A 22631-nucleotide genomic window follows, 5' to 3' on the forward strand; every position below is an offset into this window, starting at 1 on the left:
TGCTGTTCATCTCTATTTTTAGAGTTTTACCCTCACCTGTTTTACATCTCAATTTTTATTTTATGGACAAATGTAGAAAGAAAGACTTTCTGTTAATAATAAAATTTGTTTCTGGTTCCTACTTAGTGTGGTTTTTTTTCCTTTCTGTTTTATTTTCCTACCAGATATTTTGGTTTGAATAAATTAGGAACCTCTACAGTTTTAATTCTAAATTTCTCTCTTATTTCCATGAAACTATAGAGTCATTGTTGATTTTTCAAAACCTGAATGATTGTTACATCTAGTGTTCTTAGTATTCTGTGCTTTTAATTATGTTTCAAAAACAGATTTGCCTTTCCAATGATACTTGGGTTATACTGATGTTCAAATTATGTTACCTAGCCTGAATCCACACCATCTAGCATGGGGTAAATAAAACCTAGAAGTTTAATGAGTGGTGGGGAAGCTATTTTGAAACTTACAACATATCATCAAAAACAGATTATTACTATTCCTAGATACGCTGCTCACTGTACTTTTCTCTCATATTTCTTATACCTATAAATGTAACATCTTCTGGATTGAATCCTGATACTGTGACCATCAAGTATTTTTTGTAGGAAATACGTTATTGTCTAGGTATGTTCATCAACCTTCAGAGCTAGGTTCTTATGTGTAACTCTAAAGTCATGGAGTTTTACCTAAATGCATTTCTCAGATTAATTTATAACCGATTAGGGAAGCAGTTGGAAAGTGCTGCTGTTCTGTTAACTACCCAGATACATTGGCAGAGGTATTATTCTTCTGTGCTTCTGTTTACTTGCCTGTTAATCTCTGAGTTGGACTGGATAATTTCCAAAGACTCAGCACAAAACTCTGATTTTCTTTTCAAAAGTTCTTTTTCCAACTTTTGAAATAGTTTTCGAAAACTTTACTTCTTTTTCAGAGCTTTTCTATATCTTTCTACCTTACTTATTTGATGCAATGGATTCTTCATCATTTAATGAACAAGTTGTAGTTTTCTAACAAAGAGAGTGCCATGAAACTTCACAAATTAGCACTTCAGCATTGTAGAGCAGAATCATAGTTGGTGTGCTGTTGCATAGATATGCTATGTCTGCATAATACACATTTTCAATTGATTTGATATTTGCTAAAAGTAGGCAGTTTAAATTACTACTTGCAATTGAATTCTTGTAGATCTGTAGTTTTTAATCTTGAAAGTGGTTAGTATGCATTTAAATGAAACCAGGAGTTGGTATATAGTGTGCTAAAAGAAAAACTTCAGCCGAATTAAATTTAATGAAGTTTAATTGAGCAATGAACGATTTGTGAATCGGGCAGCCTTCCGAGTCAGAGTAGGCTCAGAGACGCCAGCACAGCCACATGGGGGAAGATTTACAGACAGAAAAAGGAAAGTGGCATACAGATAACAGAAGTGAGGTACAGAAACAGCTGGATTGGTCACAGGTTGGTGTTTGCCTTATTTGAACATGGGTTGAACAGTTGGCTACATTTGATTGGCCAAAACTCGATGATTGGCAGACATGTAGACTACCATCTGTTTACAGCTCCACTTGTGTTCACAATATACAGAGAAACCTTTAGAGTGAACTTAAAATATGTAAGGAGGCAGCTTCAGGCTGAAGTTGACTTAACAAGTATACTTTACATTTTTAGTTTTTAGGTATTAAATTATTTATAGTTTATGGATACTCTTTGCAAAGTTAATGTAGCAGTTTTTAGTACTTTCTTTCATAATCAATTTTAGATTGTAACGGCTACACAGAATTTGGTTGTGCCAATGTGTGTAGAAAATTTCCAAAGAATAGATGAGGAAGGGGACATGCAAAATTATTAAGTCAGGTGATCCAGAATTTTGGGAATGAAGCCTACTCAAAGACAGAGTTAAATTTATGTTATATAATGAGAAGGAGAGAAAATTTCACCTCTCAAAAGGATTATTCTGTTCTTAACTTAATGGCTAAGTTTCCCAAGAAATTTCTCTATACCAGGTTATTTTATTAACTACTTATCTTTTATCCTGATTACTTTAATTTGGGATATTTGATTTTTAAAGGCTTTAGCAACTTTCTTTTGTTCCAAAATGTCATTTTAAAAGTTTTTGTGTTTCTTTCCTACTTCAGTGCATTTGACATCATTCTGCAGTTTCTTTGGCTTCTCTCACATACGCTTACTCTTCAGGTTAATTTTTCTCTTCTTTAGAAGTTAATTATGCCACCCCTATTTGAACTCTGATGCCTGGATAGGGACTGCCTGGGAGATCATCACATTAAGCTTTATGCAAATATGTGAAGCAAGCTTGCTCAGATCCTTAGGTTGTTTACTGGCCCCCCAAAAAGAGGCTTCCTTGCTGCCACAGAAAAGGCAAAACAAAACAAAACAAACAACAACAACAAAAACCAAGCGAAACCTGTGTGGGCAGTTGCAGAACGGAGTTGTAAGCAAAAGTCAAATGAAGTCAGACGAAGATAAAATGGGCCTTAATTTATTTAAAAAATTAGGACCAGAAAAAAAGATGCTTCACAAATCTCTAGCATAATTCACTGAAAACCGAGCTTGGACTAGAAAGTTATAACTGTCCAAGGCACCAACAAAGTAGCAGAGTGAAGCATAAAAGAGCGGAGGTCTCCAGAAATGGGAGGCAGTAAACCATTATAATATGATGTAAAACAGCCACTATTGCTCTTAAAAGACTCATTAAGGAATACTTTTCTGTTTCAGTAATGCTGTATGCCTTCATGCTCTGGGTCATCTTCCTCTCTCTCACGTTTTCTCTCAATTTTAGTTCCAAAGCCACCTGATTTGCCATCTCATTATCTAAAGTATCATTACTCAAATACTATTATAATAATGGCTTCTATTCCTGAATATCTACTACTTGTCAGGCACTGTTCTTGGTGCTTTCATATGATTGCATTTTGATCACAAGATCAGTATTGGTATCCCTTCTTAATAGATGAGGCATTTAAGCAATCATTCACTGGAGGTTTCATAACTAGAAATTATGCAACATGAATTTGAACACAGGCTTTTCTACTTGGGTTTGGGACTTTTAAATTTCATTTTATTAGAATGCACTCTTATGTCCTTCCTACGCTACTCTTTCAGGTTTATTCCTCCATAGACTTAAATTAAAATACTGTTTTCTTTATCACTTCCTTATTCATAAATACAGATTTACTATGCTGTGTTTCCATAGTTGGAAATTCAGCATTCAAAGGTCTTTCCAGCCTTGCTCCACCTTTTCTTCTATCCCACTGTCCTGCTCCCAGCAGGCAGTGTTTCATGGAATTGTCTTTTCCTTCTGATTAATAATTACCGTGTTATGCTGCACTCTTGCAATACCCATTGCCTCCTGTGCCTTCATATCTTTCTTTCTGTGTTGATTACCTTTTCCACTGGTGTTCCATGTTCCTTCTCTCCTAAAAATTATCATTCAAACTCTGTAATTAAACCCAGTTGACTACTACTACTAGATGACATTCTCTCAGCCCTTATACATTGATTGTGTATTGTGTTGCTATGGGTTTCTCTGGGTTCTTGCAGTTGTGGTGTTTTACTGCATTATAAAGAAATATTTAGAAGTCTGTATTTTAATCAGATGAAAAGCTGATAGTGTGGTTATATGTAATAACTGAAGTGTCGATATTTTACATCAAGGAAAAAGAATGACAATCTTTTTTTGAAAAAAATTAGTACTTTTACAAAATCACATTCTTATCCTAAAAACCAGTGGGCTAAAACAAAGCAAATCACCATCCGCAGACAGGTAGAATATAATTCAAAAACCATCATATTCACACATGTATGAAGTATATGAAGCATGTGAAAAAATTTGAAATGTGAGTATGTTGAAGGATGTCATTTACCTCTGGGATATAATTATTTCCCCTTGCCTCACCCCTTTTTCATTACCCACCAAAGGCATAAGTTGCATGGCAAACACAGGCTTGTTCTAAACTCTGAAGCTGCCCTTGCCTCGTCTTCGAGATTAGAATTTGAGAGTGATTCTTGAAACTGTGTTAGTCAGTTTCAATCTTGTATTTTCCTTTTCCAGGTTTCCTGAAATGCAGTTTTTCCAACAAGAAAATGTGAGAAAAATTCTTACAGATGTTCTTTTCTGTTATGCCAGAGAAAACGAGCAGTTGCTTTATAAACAGGTAATGAAAATATCTTACAGGTGGCATCCATTGACTCAAAATTTTCTATACAGCTTGACAAATGATAGAGCAATAATGTAGCCTTTATTGTATCCAAAGTTGTATCATAATGCTAAAGCAATCAGAGAGCTGCTTGTCAGCTGCATGGTGAGAAAGGTAAGCTCATTGAAGCACATATGCTTCTTCCTCATTATAAGACATTCCACCAAATTGTCTCCTTTAAGGTGTTCAGTCTTTTCTTTCAACTTTTGGGAGTTTGTTTATAAACAGCATCTTTGAAGGCAATCTAGTAATAAAATTTCAGAGTTGTATGTACAAATATTTTTCAGTATAGCATTTATAAATACATGACATGTCATGTAAAAAATAATCAAGTATCCTATTATCCTTTAAAACTTATCAGTAATAGAACTTCAGAAAGTTTCTTTAAATCTTTTGAAATGTGTATTTAGTTCCTTTGTTACCCTGTTATTTGACTCATCTCATTACTAAAGCAAAGAAGATTATTGGGTTGTTTTATATTATTGAAATGTAAATTATTTAATATATTCAGATGTATTTACATTTTTTATTTAAGTTTATGGTGTTCTAATAAAAATACACCCAGTTGGATATTTTTATGTATTTCTCCAAATGCAAATGAAGTGAGAATTCAAGCTAAATTCTTAAAATCTCTGATAATCAAAAGTTATAATGTATAGCTAATTCAGGACCACTGAACTTAAATTTAATATAATAGAAAACACTTATGGTAAAAGCAATGTATTTAATTTGAAATAAACTAGATTTAAGGATGGTAAAACATGTCATACTACAAATATACTAAATCATACATTTTTAATTATTGTATATACATAGAATATCCAAGGGAACTAATTTTATCTTATTTTTAACAGTAGTAGTATTTTTCTGTATTAATTACCTGCTGACAATAGCTTATTAGAATTGGAAATGAAAACTAAATTGCATTTATAAGGGCAACCAAAAGCTATAACATGTCTAGAAAAAAATTAACAATAAAGATACAAAAAATATATGAAGAAAACTATAGGCCAGGTGCAGTGGTTTACACCTATAATCCCAGCACTTTGTAAGACTGAGGCAGGGTGATTGGCTGAGCCCAGGAGTTTGAGACCAGGCTGGGCAACATGGCGAAACCCCGTCTTTACAAAAAAACCCCCACAAAATTAGCTGGTCATGGTGGTGCACACGTATAGTCTCAGCTACTTGGGAGACTGAGTTGGGAGGATCCCTTGAGACCAGGAGTTTCAGGCTGCAGTGAGCTGTGATTGATTCACTGCACTCTAGCCTGGGCGAAAGATTGAGATCCTGTCTCAAAAAAAAAAGAAGTTATTCAAGGATGTAAAGCAAGAATCAAATAAATAGAAAAATAGCAGTTTTTGGATGAGAAGACTTTAAGTAAAAATACTACTTCTTTATGTTTAAATGAATTATCATTCCAGTGATAACCTGAGTAAGATATGTGTCTTTTTAAAAAACTGGATACAGTTCTTCTCAGTTTAGTGCCTAAAAACGTTACACTTATTTTAACGGAGATAATACAATTTAGGGATTAAAAGCACTGAGTGTAGACTCAAATTCCTTTGTTTGAATCTTAGCTCTCTCGTTTCCTAACTTCACAATCTTGGACAATTTACTTAACTTTTTTAATCTTTAGTTTTGTATCTGTCAGATGAGGGTAATAATAGTAATTACTTTATAGAGTTAACATTTGATGCCAAGCAAAGGTTCATGTTGGTAGTTGTGGTGGTTTTTATTATCATCATCATTATAATAATTATTAAATGTGTTGGAATTACCATAGAATTTGTGGAAAAGGGAGAATGGCAAATGTAGATATTAAAACTTCTATAAAGGTTTTGTGATCAAACTAATGTGACAGTATTATGTGAATTGATCATTGTTCAGTGAAACAGTTTAGAAACAGGTTCAGTTTATATGGGATCTGAATATGGTAAAATAGAGAAAAGGATATTGTCTTGCTATATTTGGCTTTCCATCTGGAAAAACCATTAAATTATACATTTATTGGAGAATAAATTCCAGATGGTGTAAAAACATAAATATAAAAACTAAAAGTATATAAAAATACTAGAAGAAGATTTGGGATAAATTTTTTTGTAATCTCAGACTAGGAGAGGGACTCGCAAGCAAGGTAGGCTCATCTGTAAGTCAGATAAAAAGTCGAAAGCCTAAAAACAAACCAAAAAGGAGACTGGGGGGAAAAAATCTGTTAGTGTAGAATTCTTTTGGAAGCAAATAGCAGAAGACCCCATTTAAAATGACTTTAAACTGTAAGGAGATTGTTAATACACTTCACATGAAGTGTGGGAGTAAATGGTTCTGCTGCATTAGTTCATTAGCTTAAAATCTCTATCAAAAATTCCAGGATTTGTTTTTCTGCTCTCTTTTCATTATATTGGCTTTTGTTGTGAACCTTGTCTCTTTGTTATTTCCTCTTTTCCTTTAAATACTTGAAAATACCCCACAGTAAAAGACTTGATGATAGTGAATCAAATCAGGATAAAGTTATTCCAAATTACACATCTGTTTTCCAATTTTTTTAGAGAAAGGAAAAATAGATTAAGGAGTCTTATAATAATGGAAATGAGTTCTTTGGACAAGGAACAAAAACATAATAACTGTACACTTTGTGATGTATGTGGCCCACTGTGTTTGTATGGAAGACTACACAGTCATATGGAAGATATGTTCTTGATCCATTAAAACAAAAATCTATCAGTTACTGAATAAGAAAGTATTATTAGCTTACTCCTGAGTGTCATTTTAAAATATTTAATTATTCCTTGTATGTGTTTAAAATCCTATAGATTTTTTACAGAAAAATAATACCTTGCTGTAGAAGGACTGAATATTTAGCCAGATCAAATTTAAGAAAAGAACCTTAAGTTTCATCACAAGCTGTTAAAGCTATTATTTTGTACTAGGTGACACCCCGTTTAACATCGACCATATTGTTAATAGTTATGGGATTTTATTGAATTAATGAGACTGTTATCATGTAGTAGAATGTCTTGCTGAGTTAATTGAAATTGCCGAGATTATATAAATGGTATTAATGAACTTTGACTGCCTGATGCCTTAGCTTTAGTAAAGACTGCTTGGTGGGCTAAATGAACACAGGCAGATAAAAGAACAGGTTCAATTTTGTGAACCTACAGGCTGTTGATGAAGAAAACTGTGTTACCTTTATTTTCAACTGACATGAGTTTGGAGTGCAGTGACTACTAACAATCCAGCAGGGATAAAAGCTTTTAAGCAGGCAGAAATGCTGACAGTATAGGTGGAAGCAAAATACACATTTTGGGAACCAGAAGCATACTGTCAATACATTGTTTTTTATTATGCTTTTTCAAATTTAAAGCATATTGAATTGATGATTATTATTTCTGGTATTTCTCTTTTCTTTTAAAGATGTCTATGTAATTGCCATTTGTAATTGTTAAACAGGTTTTACTAGTCTTGAATTGATAGCAAAACCAAAAATGTCTTTTAAGTATTTGAAAAAAAAAATCCCTAGTTTAGATGAAAGTCAAAACTGAACTTGTAAAATAGTTTTAATGGTATTCAAAAGACTCTTAACTTCCATTCTGCCAATAACACCTTTATTTATTGATTTGAAATGTGATTTAATGCTATTCTTTTTTTCATATTGTAGTTCAGCTTTTTTCACTATGTGGATATATTAAGTGGTAGATATTGCATTCATTCAGTCAATAGGTAGTGAGTACTTTCTTTGTGCGGGGCCTGTGGTAGGATCTGCATGAGTATACACACACACACACACACACACAATCACAGTTGTACAGTGTCCATTCTTACCTATAGTACAGTACAGTACAGTAGTTCACGCTTTCCTGCAGTTTCACTTTCTGTGGTTTCAGTTACCTGCAGCCAGCCATCATCCAAAAACAGTTGAGTATAGTATAATACAATATTTTGAGAGAGAGAGAGAGAGAGACCACAATCACATAATATTGTTACACTATATTGTTACAATTGTTCTATTCTTATTAATTGTTGTTAATCTTAGTGTGCCTAATTTATAATCTTTAATTTAAATCATAATTTTAATACCTTTGTCATACACATGTATATGTAAAAACAGCATGGTTTATGTAGTTTTCAGTACTATTTACAGTTTTAGGCATCTACTGTGAGGTCCTAGAATATATCTCCTGCACATAATGGGGGACTACTGTATAGTCATTTCTGTGCTTATTTTATTATTTTGTTCCTTTCTCTCTAGACTACAAGCTCCATCAACGTTAGGAACTTGCCCACTTCATTCACTTTTGTGTCCACAGCAAATACAGGCATTTAATAGTTTTTGCAATAAGTGAATGATGAATGATGTTTGAACAAATGGAGAATCTAGACAGAGTGGTGTCATAGAAACTAGAGGGAAGAGAATATTTAAAGTTGGGAAGATTCATTTAGACAAGAAGTCTTTCTTATTATACTAGCCATAACTTGTTTTAAAATATATTTTTGGGTCGGGCGCGGTGGCTCAAGCCTGTGATCTCAGCACTTTGGGAGGCTGAGACGGGCGGATCACGAGGTCAGGAGATCGAGACCATCCTGGCTAACATGGTGAAACCCCATCTCTACTAAAAAATACAAAAAACTAGCAGGGCGAGGTGGCAGGCGCCTGTAGTCCCAGTTACTCGGGAGGCTGAGGCAGGAGAATGGCGTAAACCCGGGAGGTGGAGCTTGCAGTGAGCGGAGATCCGGCCACTGCACTCCAGCCTGGGAGACAGACCGAAAAAAAAAAAAAAAAAAAAAAGCACCACTCTTTCTTTCAAAGAGTGCTTGAAAGAGGGGGAAAAGCACTCTTTCTTTCAAAAGGGCATCCCACTGAGAGCAAAGAAAGAAAACTTCATGATAAACCTAGCAAGAACTATGCAGTTCTGCAGATTTTTGGATTAGGAAAATCTGATGTTCTTAAAAATACTCTTCTCAAGTTAATTTCAATGCAATGCCAATAAAAATTTTAATGTTTTGTTTACCATTTTGTTTAACCTAAATGATAATGACACAACCTGTAATAAAAAAAATAGAATCATCAAGATAAGTTTGAAAAAAAAAAGAGTAGAAAATAGGAAATATTCTAATATTTTAAAGGTCGAATCTTTATAATGGTACAATTATCGTTAATAGTATACAAACCAACGTATTAGAGTAAAAGCCTGGAAAAAATGTAAACTAGATATTTATTTTTTTACTAAATATGGCATTTCAGAACTCTGGGGAGAAGAGGAGTTATTCAACTTATCGAGTAGATTGAATTTATTGAAGATGAAATAATTAATCAGTAAATTGATATAATTCTTTTGGAGAAAAACATACTTATTTTCATGGCAAAAACTAAACTTATATCAGTTGAGCGAAGAATTAACTGAAAAAAAAAAAAGGAAACTGTATTCTTCCCTAATCTCAACATGAGGAAGGTCTTATAGACATGAAAGCAAAATAGAAACCATGAAGAATTATTTATTTTATTGACCAAAGTGTATAATGTCAGTAAAATACATCATAGAAATCAAAAGTAAGACTAATGATAAGCATGGTAAAATGTTTGTAACAACAATTAGAAAGGGTTAGTATCTTTAATTGGTATAGAACTATTAGACATCACCAAGGAAAGGAAACACTTCATCAGGAGAAAAAGGGCAATTTATTAAGTAAAAACGTTCAATAAAATTTTGGGGTTCAATCTTGCTAGGATTTAAATAAGCTATAACAATTTAACTGTGAAACTTGAGAAAATTTTTAAAAAACTCTGAATATAGGTGAGGATGTGTGAGAGAATGATTTTTATATTCTTCACTGAGAGAATTCTTTCTGGAGACAGCTTAACGGTATACATCCTACCAGATGTTAACACCTATTTTTACCCCTTTACCCTGAAATTCTACTTCCAAGGACTTTAATTCTGGAGAAATCATGAGAAATAGGCAAAAAAAGATCTCAAGGATATCTACTGAAGTTTTAAATTTATTTCTTAAGTTTTGTTTTTTGGCTGGCCTCCCTCTCTCCCTTTATCATTTTTTTTTTATTTTTGTTTTTCCTTTTCCATACTTTTCTATTGATATAATACTTATTATTTTAATGATTAAAATTACGGCACTTTCTTTTTGGAGTAACTTGAGACTATTCCAAGAGAATAAACCCCTCATGATTTTTAAAGCAGAGTTAGTAATGCTCAATTTCATTTTTCTAGGTGTCTAACATGTTATCTGAAAGATGTTTTTCAAGGTTTGTTTAATAAGGGGTTGGTTACCTATAAAGATTGAAATGATACGTGGTAATTTGTCCTAAATCACAAGTAAATTGTCAATGAATCATAAATTGTTTTGTAAAAATATAACTAAATATTTTTAATTCAAAGTAGTGATAACTTATATATGAAGTCTGAAAAAGTTAACTTGCATATTATCTGTATGATAACAATTGGCTTTCTAAGAATGGTATACTACTACTAGACTGCAGAGGACTATGTGACTCTGGTCATCCCATATAGGAAGCCATCTCTAATTCTACTGGCAAAAGATGTATCTCCTTTCTGCTTTCGTATTTCCTCTAAAAGTGGTATTTTGTCTTGTCTTTTTATAAAAGAGCATCCCTAGTTACTAAGCAAAAGGAAAGCAGTAATTTGCTCACTTTAAGAGACAGGAAAAATAATAATCTATTTTAACTTGCTGAAATGTTTTTTGATGCTTAAGGGGGAAAGAAATCTCAATTAGCAAAGGTAGTCATAATGTGGAATACCGTATGTCACCACAATAATGGATCAGTAATAGATTTTTATAGTACCCTTTTAAGGACAGCTTAGTAACTAATATTATGCCTTTTTGTTTCTATACCTATTTTTGGTGAAAACCAATATAAGGAGGAAAATCGTATTGGTGAAATCATTAAATAAATTGAAATTAACCTTATAGTTGCAGTAGACAGGAAAAAATTATGGTAGTTTTCTGATTAAACATGTTAAATCCTATTTTAACAAGTTTATTTTCTGTCATACCTTCTTAAGGTTGTTTCTTTTATTATCCAACATTTCTAGCTGGCAGACTTCGGTGCTTCCTAAATCTACAGACATCCTAATTTTGAGCCATTATATAATGAAAACATTGGATGTAATTTCCTTAGGTCTACAGTTCTTAGTTGCCCTTCTTACTGCAGATCTTAACACTGTAGCTCATGATTATAATTTGCATAAATGAAATTCATATTTATGAGTACAGATCTTGAAGCAACTGACAGGTGCAAGGTTATCTACCATGCCAATTTATTGTTTGTCATGTCATTTAAAAGAGAACTGCTCTCCGTGTTTTAAAGAAGAATACCTGCGGTGGTTGAATTAGAATCAAATTCTAAAAGTAGATAAAAATCTCATCTTGTAGCTTTCCATATTTATGTTTTCTATATTATACAGAAATTTTGCTAGTAGGAATTGGTTTGAAAAAGTATTTAACTGAGTTTATACTGTCCACTAATGGACCCTGAGTATCCATCTCTTTCATTTGTCTGGCTCTTTCATTTCAGGGTATGCACGAGCTTTTAGCACCTATAGTCTTTGTCCTTCACTGTGACCACCAAGCTTTTCTACATGCCAGTGAGTCTGCACAGCCCAGGCAAGTTGTTTTCTTTTTAAATATGAGCTCCATCTGTTTTTTAGCCCCCACTGTAACCTTTGTTTTTGAAACCTCAAAATCTTTTGAATGGAAGATACTTACAAGTTGTATAAGTTGTAAACATTTGATTGTGTTTCTTGTGGTTAATTGTTAATTCTACTTAATAGTTGTTAGGACAGTTTAGCTGTAGGGCAAATTTGGAATCATAAATGTCTTTGGAAATCTTGATTCTCTATCAAAGGAAGACATGTAACTAATGGATCAAGAATGGAACATTTTTGTTGTAATCACAGAAGTTCTAATAATTGATATCCATATATATCATCCTCTAATGATCCATTTTTCACTCCAAGCTGAATAAGACTTTATATATGAGATTATCTCTCCTCATCAGATTTGACTTAGCTTAATTCATAAGTAAGGGAGCAGACCCACAAAGAACCTCCCTGTGTAAATAAACAAAATTGCTTCTCAAATTTTTTAGATATATTCATTTATTCTTTCCTGCATATAACTTTTGTAATTGGATTCAACTTAGGCTAAGTGTTAGAATTCATTTTTCTAAATTAAGATACCCTAACTTTGGGGCCTTCAGAAAATAATTTTGGAAATGGAGGGGTCTAGGACTGTCAGCTTGTGTCCAGGAGTATTCATCAGGTCAGCCCATCTATATGCAGTAAACGGAAAACTCACAGATAACGTTTCACATATCTGATTATAAGATTTTTATTAATCAAATATAGCCATACATTTTGCCGAGTATATATTCAGGCCATTGTTAAATTAACTTTTGTCTTCTAGTTTATAGATTGGTATTTTCAAGTTTCCTTGAAGCTTTTTTAATTTTACTGAATTTTTTTTTTATCTTGACAAGAGTATAACCATATCTAACTTGCTTTCACTTCAGTTATTCTAAAATATAATCATGAAATTAGCATTAGGATCCTGTTTTAATGCCTTTTCTTTTTGAGACGGAGTCTTGCTCTTTAGCTGTGCTGGAGTGCAGCAGCACTATCTCAGCTCACTGCAATCTCCACCTCCCAGGTCCAAGCGATTCTCCTGCCTCAGACTCCTGAGTACCTGGGACTACAGGCAGGCACCACCTTGCCCAGCTAATTTTTGTATTTTTAGTAGAGATGGGGTTTCACCATGTTGGCCAGGATGGTCTTGATCTCTTGACCTCATGATCCACCTGACTCAGCTTCCCAAAGTATTGGGATTACAGGTGTGACCCACCGTGCCTCGCCTGCCAGTTTGTTTTTTTTTTAACATATGAATGTATTCTTCAGACAGCAACTCTTTAAAAAATGTGCATGTAGAATATAATTTACAAGAAAATATAGGTGATTGAAAATAGCTTTTAAATGTGTTGGCCATGCTTCTTCAGCTGATTCAATCTGTTAAAAATAAGATAAATGCTTAAGAGGTGTTGTCACTGATAAATTGATGTTAAAATGAAAATAAATCCAGTTAAAGAAAATAAATCAATGTTTTGATATTGCATATTTGACCAGTAACTATATTGTCACATTCTATATTTATTTGGAATAATTAGGTAGTTCATTATGGCATAGACAAGGCAGCTGATTTGTTTTTGATCTTTATAGAAAGAAAGCATATCATTTGTTAATGGCGTTGCTCTTTTCGTAAAAAAAAAAAAAAAAAAAAAAGACTAATTTTTTTCATTTACACATTATGTGAAAGTTGTCTTGTATAGAATAAGGCAAACTCTGCATCTTTAATTATTCAAAAATTACACATTTTGATTGCTTGTATTGCTTTTTTAAGTGAGGAAATGAAAACTCTCTTGAACCCTGAGTATCTGGAACATGATGCCTAGTAAGTACAAAAACTTTCTTTGTTTTATTTTTTTATACCATGATTATTTTAATGAAAGTTAAACCTAGCATTATGTTATTTTGTTTTATTTTTAGTGCATTGTTCTCACAACTTATGGAAACTGCTGAACCTTGGTTTTCAACTTTTGAGCATGATGGTCAGAAGGTAAATTTTATAGTACAGATCTTTTCAGTGTGTGCAGTGGAGCAAATGCTTTAAATAAATAACAACATGTAACCAAAGAATAGTATATAGCCCTTATTATTGCTATAACCAAAATGAAATTACCTATGGAATAAGATTGAGCCTGGGGATTTAAGTATATTTCTAATCATATTTGCAGATACACAAAGGCAATGTGAAAATTTCATATAAATACATTTTTATATGTGTGTGTGTGAATCAAGCAGCATAAGTGCTTAGTTACAAAATTATTATAATCTTTCTCTTGCTACCCTAGTGAGTTGGTATACACATTATTACTGAAGTGCATAGGTAAAACCTATATCAAATAGGTTGTTTTGCTTTTACCAGTGTGTTGCTATTGAATTCATACATTTAGCATCAATATTCCTTATTCTTACTCTTATTCTTATTTTTAACTATATTTTTAATTTTTATATAATTCACATAGCACAATATATACCTATTAAACTTTTAATGGTTTTTAGTATATTTACAGGATTGGGCAAGCATCGCTGCTATCCAATTCCAAAACAATTTTTTCATCACCTAAAAAAAAAACTACATATCCATTAACAGTCACTCTCCATTTCCCTATTCCTACAGGCCCTGACATCACTAATACACTTTCTGTCTCTATGGACTTGCTGATGCTGGATATTTCAAATAAGTGGAATCATATAATATACTGCCGTTTGTGACTGACTCCTTTCACTTAGCATAATGTTTTCAGTGTTCATTCATATTGTGGCATGTACCAGTATTTCTTTTTATGCCTGAATAATATTGCATTATATAGATATACCATATTTTGTTTATCCATACATCAGTCGATGGACATTTCGGTTGTTTTCACTTTTGGCTATTGTGAATAACTTAGAACGTTTATATACAAGCTTTGTATGAACATGTGTTCACTTACCTTGTTATATACCTAGAAGTGGAATTGCTGAGTTAACTATATTTTTAAACTAACCCTTCCGCTATCTTAGTGATCATTATGGTTGTCTCATTATATTACACAATATTGGAAAAGTCACAAATTCTTCTGGCAATGGATACTGTTAAAGAATTTGGCATATTGTTTCCACTATGGTTTATTTCCTTTATATTGGTATAATTGATTGCATTCTGGTTAGAAACCATTATTACTCAGTCACTTCATTCCATGTCTTAAAAAATGAAATAGGTAATCAATGTTTTCCATGCCTTTGGCCAGCTCAGAGGTTGGCATCTACCTGCCATCTGTTTTTATACATCTTATGAGTTAAGAATGGTTTTTACATTTTTAAATGGTTAGAAAACTGTCAAAAGAAGAATAGTATTTTGGAACATGTGAAAAGAATATGAAATTTAAGCTTCCATGCCCTTAAATAAAATGTTTTGGAACACAGTCATTCCTATTTGTTTACTTATTGTCTGCGGCTGCGTGGTCCTTACAGTGGCAGAGTTGCAGCACAGATTGTATGACTTGTAAAGCCTAAAATATTTACTCTCTGGCTCTTTACAGGGAAAGTTTGTTGACCCCTACACTAGGTGATAAAGTGTTTCTGCAAATACCAACATGTTATATTCTGAAAGGGTTGTTGAAGGTAAAAAGCTACTGTAAGCATATTTGGCAAACTACTTTATATTTTTGGAATAATAACCTTTTGTTCTTGGCAAGTTATGTGATGAAGTCATAGACTTACATGAACATCAAAATTTTGAGCAGAGTATTTGAACACATTTAAATATTGGTCATTTCTTGTAGTGGCCATTTTGTATTTTATAACTAACTTGAGTCACGCCAGTTGGGAAACTCAGTGACTAAACTGTGAGGGTTATCAGTTCTTGATTTTACCTACTTGTACTGATATTACTGAGTCAGCTTTGTAAAAGTGGCTTAGGCAAAACAAAGACATCATTTTATCAAGGAACATAATAGATGTGACTTTTGAACATTCATCTTAATTACTCACATATATAAATGAATAATATATTCCTAAAAAGTATTGCTAGTGAATCCCTTTGTCATCTTCCTATTTTAATTATTTCATGGTGCTCTCACCTTTTTAAAAGAATGAGTAGTAGGCAGATAATAAGACTTCTTGTTTAAACTGTCATTGATAAAGAATGACATCCATATATTTATTACTTTCATATTTAAATAATACATGTTCAATTTTTCTGTTTTTAGGGCAAAGAAACACTGATGACTCCCATTCCCTTTGCTAGACCACAAGATTTAGGGCCAACAGTTGCTATTGTTACTAAAGTCAACCAGATCCAGGATCATCTACTGAAGAAGCATGATATTGAGCTTTACATGCACTTGAACAGACTAGAAATTGCACCACAGATATATGGGCTGTAAGTATTAAAGTTTTTTTGTTTGTTTGTTTGTTTTTTGAGACAGAGTCTCACTCTTTCACCCATGCCAGAGTGCAGTGATCTTGGCTCACTGCAAACTCTGCCCCCTGGGCTCAAGTGATCCTCCCACCTCAGCCTCCCAAGTAGCTGGTACCACAGACACATTCTACCAAGCCCAGCTAAGTTTTTGTATTTTTTATAGACAGGGTTTCACCATGTTGGCCAGGCTCCCCTTGAACTCCTGAGCTTGCCTCTGCCTCCCAAAGTGCTGGGATTACAGATATGAGCCATTGCACCCAGCCTAAAGTTTAAATTTCAACTACATCAAATTATATAGTAGTTTCTAATGACATGTAAATTTCTATGTGTCTCGGATCCTTAAAAGTAAAAATAAAAACTGTTCCATCTCCATTTTATTTCACATCTCTTTTGCGTGCCTATATGCATGCTCAGTGCTTATCACTTTCACGTATGTATGGTATCTCATCTAATACTCCCTGTAATACCAACCCTGTAAATTGGGTATTATTCCTTTATTAGAGATGAAGAAGCTAAGGCTCAGATTTAGTTTACACATATTACACAGTGAAATCGTAACTCAAAGCCATAATTATTTAGGATTGGCTACATAATTTGCAGAGCCCAGTGCAAAAGAAAGATGCAGGGCCCCTTTGAAGAAATTAGTAAGAATTTCAAGCTGGTAACAGCAGATCATTAAACCAAGTTTCCAAGAAGTTGCATGAGTCATACATGCATGGAGCCAGCCCCAATCCTAACAATACTATAAAATGTTCATGTTCTTTCCATTATATCATGTGATCATCTTTTACTCTACCCTTAGAGGTAGATTCCCGTGAGTAAGATAGATGCCTGTCTCAGGGACCATAATGTATTAATTTTCTTCAGCCACATAACTTCTGTAACATGTCATAGCAGAACAGGGAGATGGTGACTCTTTAGGGGTGCGTGTATACGTGTGTGTGTGTGTGTGTGTGTGTATTTTTTCAGTGGCTTATAAGGTGTGTATGCAAATTAAAAAATAGTGATTTTAGTAAATATGAATTATCTATGTAGTGCTACAGACGAGGGTTCTTTATATTGAAATAGTAGAACATTTATATGTAGTGCTATGCAGTTTCTTGGTAGATATTTTATGTAAAGCTTGACTCTCCATTAGGTAGAACATGCAAAATTGAGACAATTTTTTATTGAGGTGTACATAGTAGATGCTCAATAAATGTGAATTCATTATTTGAATTGCAGAGAATCTCAAACAAGTCACCCGCAGCCAGAGCTGTTTATTTAACCCAGAAAAGAGAATAAATTAGTATTTTATTTATGTCCTCATTTTACGCAGAGTCTTTCGTGAATAATAACTTTCAGCTGTTTTTCTTCTCTGGAAGCCCTGAACTATGACTGAAGAAGTCTGCTTTTCTGTTTTAATGCTGCATGTTTTCCTTTCTCTTACTTTAGCTTGACCTCATCATTGGGAGCTGCTTCATTATCCCACTGGAAATGAGAAAATTGTGTGTGACATGTGGTATTGGGCAGCAGTGCAGGTTATTAATGAATTGCTACGTACATTTGAAAGTCTAACTAATACGTTTGTGATTATAGACATAAAAATTTATTCGAAATACCTAGTAACAAGGTCAGGAGTTAAATTTTATATTCCTCTCCACTGTGCAGTCAAATAATTGATATATCCAAATACAAAAGCACATTTTACACCCTCAAAAATTGCTTGCTAAGATCCAGAAATTGGTTTTAAACATTGGGGAAAGAAGTTGATGTTGAATGTGTTTATCATTTCTTTGAAATGCTTTATAATTTTTTGCCTTCTTGCCCAAACTGGTGCTTGATGTTGCAGTGGTGATGGCATGGCCTTGGGTGAAATAATTTATAACCAGAATGTTTCTGTTTCCTTTTCAGATGTTAGTTTCCTTTGGTTAGTTTCAGGGACTAGTTTTATCTTTATCATAATAATTTATAGAATTTCTTTGACATTTTGACCAGTACCTTCCCATTAAAATCCCATGATCCATGACATAATTACTCTTAATCTTTCAAACATTATCAGCAATACTGAAAATACCAGGTCTTGCAATAATCATAGCTGCCTCATTTAGCTCATTATTTTTAAATAGAATCTCATCTGTATTTTTTTTTAAATACATATTTTTAAATCTTTGAAGAATAGATCACTCGTCTCAACTGGCCTTTACTACATTTTATAATGCAAGGATTTTATTTGCCTATTTCACATATTAATTTGGTTTTGTTATTACTATTTATGGAGCACATGGAAGGCCAAAGTGCTTGAATTTTCTTATATCCCTAAGCTGTAATGCCATCTGTGCTACCCATCTGTGTATTTTCTATTAATGACTATTGGAAACTTTGGGTCAAAAAACAGTGTAAGCCAGGCATGGTGGCATTTGCCTGTAATCCCACCGTACTCGGGACTCTGAGGCAGGAGGATCACTTGACCCAGGAGTTCAAGTCCAGCCTGGGCAACATAGCAAGACCCCCATCTCTAATAATAACAATAATAATAATACTGCAGTTAGAAGCATAGGCTCTGAAAAGAAACAGCCTTTGTTTTTTCATCTGTGAAATGGAAATTAAAAATAATGGTACCTACTTCATAGGGTGCCTGTCAGAATTAAATCATAACATACAAAAACATGTCGTGTTCCGTGTGTAGTATACATATAATATATGTTTTGACATGCTTTTATTATCATTGTTTGTCATTACCATTACTTAATTAGAATGTCATGGCTATGTAAATATGATGTCCTGTGTGAATCATTAGTTAGCCCTTCCAACTCTGTCTTTGCCTTTTTTTTTCTTTTCACTAAAGCCTATGTATTTCTCTTACCTGCAAACTTATCTAACAGCCATCTTTTAGACCACTGTTTTCTAAAGTGATGCTATAGAAATTGGGAGTAAACTTTTAGAAATGGTCATATAGTTTGGCAGAATATTTTTATGTTCTAGAATTTAATATTATAGTTTTGTATCTCATGGAAATGAAGTAAAATATCTTATTCTATATCACACAGATATCTTAATCTAAGTAATTGCTGTGCTACTATTTATTCCTGTTGGAAGAAAGTTGTTAATTTAGTTTTACATTCAGAATTAATACTTGAAAATACAGTCAGTGGTTTGAGTAAATATCACCAAGGGGCAGATGTAAAATTATCTCTTTTTAGTTTATGAAGCTGTTTTCTCAGATTACATAATAATTCATAATTGTGTCATCTAAAGTCATCTAAAGTGTACTTTTGCATGCCAGATATTTTGTAGAATTTTGATTTTCAAACAAAACAAAATTCTACAAATTTTTTGTAAAGTAAAATGTTTCAAAAAAATTATAAATTATAGTAAAAATAAAAAATAAAATAAAAATAAATAAAAGTAAAATATTAGAACTTATAGTAAAAATGTCAATAGTGAATTAGCTATTGGCTCATTCACTATTATTTATAAAATTCACTATATTTTTAAAAATATAAAAAACTTATATTTTTACTATAAGTTAAATGTATGGAAAGAGAAGTAAATCATAAATATATATTTATATGGGGGGAAAGTGTTAGCAAGATTAAATTAAGCCCCATGTAGAGTGCAGATTTCTGTTTTTAGTCAAAATTTTTAACAGTTGCATGGGACATGAAATTACTTAAATCTAGTCTGTATTATGGTTATAACTGTCACTAAATTTTGCAATTATTTTTAAAACCAGTTTTTCCAAGAGAATATATGTTAATATCTCCTGAGGTGGGAGATGTGCCATAAGTATGTACATTTGCTGCATTTTGCTAATAGATGTACTTAACAAAATTAGAATTCACGAATAGTACAAAAATATTACTTGCACTAAAATTGGGTAATCTCATTCTAAATTAGATAATCAGTATTATACAAATTGATGACATTTATTTTGACATGTGAATAAGTCCACCTGAAATCTTGAATATTATATAACAGCTTGCTTATTTAATGCTGTTACTTATATATTTAACTGTATTATCTTCTGGATGATTAAACATTTTTTGTTAGCAAATGTTAAATCAGTTTACTACCTGTATTTTAGGTTAAATAAAATTAATCTGCAATTAAACGTTCAACTTAAGTGATTTTATAAAAAATATATCCTAAACGTAATTTATGCTATGTTTTTCATTAATTTTATGAAAGTTCCTTCTGTTGCACATAGAATAAAGTTTCTCTTGCTATAATTTGAATAAATAATTAACATTTTTTTTCTCTTGTTTTTGAGAGGGAGTCTTGCTCTATTGCCCAGGCTGGTGTGCAGTGGTGCAGTCTTGGCTCACTGCAGCTTCTGCCTCCTGGGTTCAAGCAATTATCCTGCCTCAACCTCCTGAGTAGTTAGGATTATAGGCACCCACCACCACACCTGGCTAAATTTTGTATTTTCAGTAGAGATGGGATTTCTCCACATTGGACAGGCAGGTCTCAAACTTCTGACCTTGAGTAATCTGCCCGCCCAGGCTTCCCAAAGTGCTCAGATTACAGGTGTGAGCCACTGCGCCCATCTTAGTTAACATCTTGAGTTGTCTTTTGTTTGCCAATTATTGATTGGTGTTGCACTTAAAAAAAAATTAGGTTCTATAAACCTGTCAATACATACTGACCAATTTCCAAAAAAAAATATTGACTGCATCATTTCCAGCTTTCCAAGGTAATTTTTTAAGAGTCATTTTTGTGGTATTTTTTGGTATGAGCATAAGAATGTCCTGATATTTCATCACTTGGGGATTATTTTTGTGCAAAAGCCTCTAAAATATTTGTGTTACATTTCTATCACTGATGACACGTCATGTTGTGAGTTCAAAAAAGTCTAAATTAGAGATTTATATAGAGATTCAGTGCTACTACAATATTCTTATAAAGAGACTAAAATTTGAAGTTTAACAGTTTTAGTAGGCCAAAATAACTGTTTTATTATCACTTTTAAATGTATTGAATCTGTAAATTTTTTACTATATTTTATACTTTGATATAAATAGAGTACATAATAGGCATCTGTGGGATATGCAATTAATGTCACTTTTGAGGAAAGACCCTCATAACACGCTTGGGCTTTGGCACTGTTAAATTATGAGCTCTTTACAACACTCATGGGATAAATTCCATATCCCCCAAATGCTTATTATACATCTTCCATGTCTATTTTCTATTATCTGGATTAGCAGTTGTTTTACCATGCAGTTTATTGTAATTTAATTGGGGAGATTCTTGGTTATTGATTACTAATCTGCCAAATTTTTGATATAATTTTAAAATATGTCATAGTATATTGGTTCTAACATACCATAGTATAATTACGTTGAATGCCAAGTTGTTTTTTTTTTAACCTATATTTGAAGTATAAACCTATTGGTAAAAAAGTAACTCTCAGTCATCAGAAGTCAGTGCAATTATCAGCCTAAAAAATTATATCTCTCAACAGTTTAAGTAAAGAACTTCCTAAACACAGTTAACGATTGAGATATTCCTTTTTTAATGAGTTTTATATTATACATTAAACATAATACATGAAATATGAAGGATTAGAAAGTGATGATCCAATGATAGCTTGCTTTCATACATTACTGAATGTTTTCCCAGAATTATTCTTTTTCAGAAAGTTGGGGTTTTTCCCCCTTCTACGTGAAGAATTATCACTGATTAAGAATTATGGGGAAGAATAATTAAATATTTGAAATAATGGCTCATAATTTATTATATTTATTATTTCCTGAGGGGTAGGCATTGTGCTAAAGGCTTTATCTTTTCTTTTTTTTGAGAGGGGGCGTCTCACTGTCACCCAGGCTGGAGTGCAGTGGTGTGATCTCAGCTCACTGCAGCCTCCATCTCCCAGGCTCAAGGGATCCTCCCACCTCAGCCTGCCGAGTACCTGGTACCACAGGCACCTGTCACTATGCCCAGCTAATTGTTTTTGTATTTTTGGTAAAGACAGGGTTTCACTGTGTTGCCCAGGTTGATATCAAATTCCTAAGCTCAGGTGATCTGCCTGCCTTGGCCTCTCCAAGTGCTGGGATTACAGGTGTGAGCCATCACACCTGGCCAAAAGACTTTATCTTATTTAACCTAATAACACATAGATACTTTTATTATCCCTATTTTGTTGATGAGGAAATGAAGGATTATAAAGCCTTATTTAGATTAAATAGCTACGAAGAAGCTGAGCCAGCCTTTGAACACTTGAGCTAATATTCACAGTTTAATTTGACTAGGACTATAAGTGTGGTAGAAAACTGAGACACCTGAAGGTTTTATGTGTCACATTGGGCCATGAGCCAAATTCAGCTTCACCGGATAGCAAAGACCCAGGCCAGGTCCAAGGCCCTGAATCAGAGGAATCTTGTTAGTACTGATT

General features: G+C 33.1%; 1 protein-coding gene across 16 annotated transcripts in view; it reads left to right on the top strand.

Annotated features, from left to right (window-relative positions):
- TBC1D5 (TBC1 domain family member 5) overlaps positions 1–22631 on the top strand; it is a 606671-nt gene that overhangs the window by 366216 nt on the left and 217824 nt on the right. For all 16 annotated transcript variants that reach the window (XM_023207336.1, XM_023207339.1, XM_023207341.1 and 13 more), the window contains 5 exons: positions 4061–4163; positions 11754–11842; positions 13631–13681; positions 13777–13846; positions 16044–16216. In XM_023207336.1, coding sequence (XP_023063104.1) covers positions 4061–4163; positions 11754–11842; positions 13631–13681; positions 13777–13846; positions 16044–16216 — 486 coding nt within the window. The remainder of the gene's footprint in view (positions 1–4060; positions 4164–11753; positions 11843–13630; positions 13682–13776; positions 13847–16043; positions 16217–22631) is intronic.

The sequence above is a fragment of the Piliocolobus tephrosceles genome, chromosome 2 (assembly GCF_002776525.5).
Source record: "Piliocolobus tephrosceles isolate RC106 chromosome 2, ASM277652v3, whole genome shotgun sequence".
Lineage (NCBI taxonomy): Eukaryota > Metazoa > Chordata > Mammalia > Primates > Cercopithecidae > Piliocolobus > Piliocolobus tephrosceles.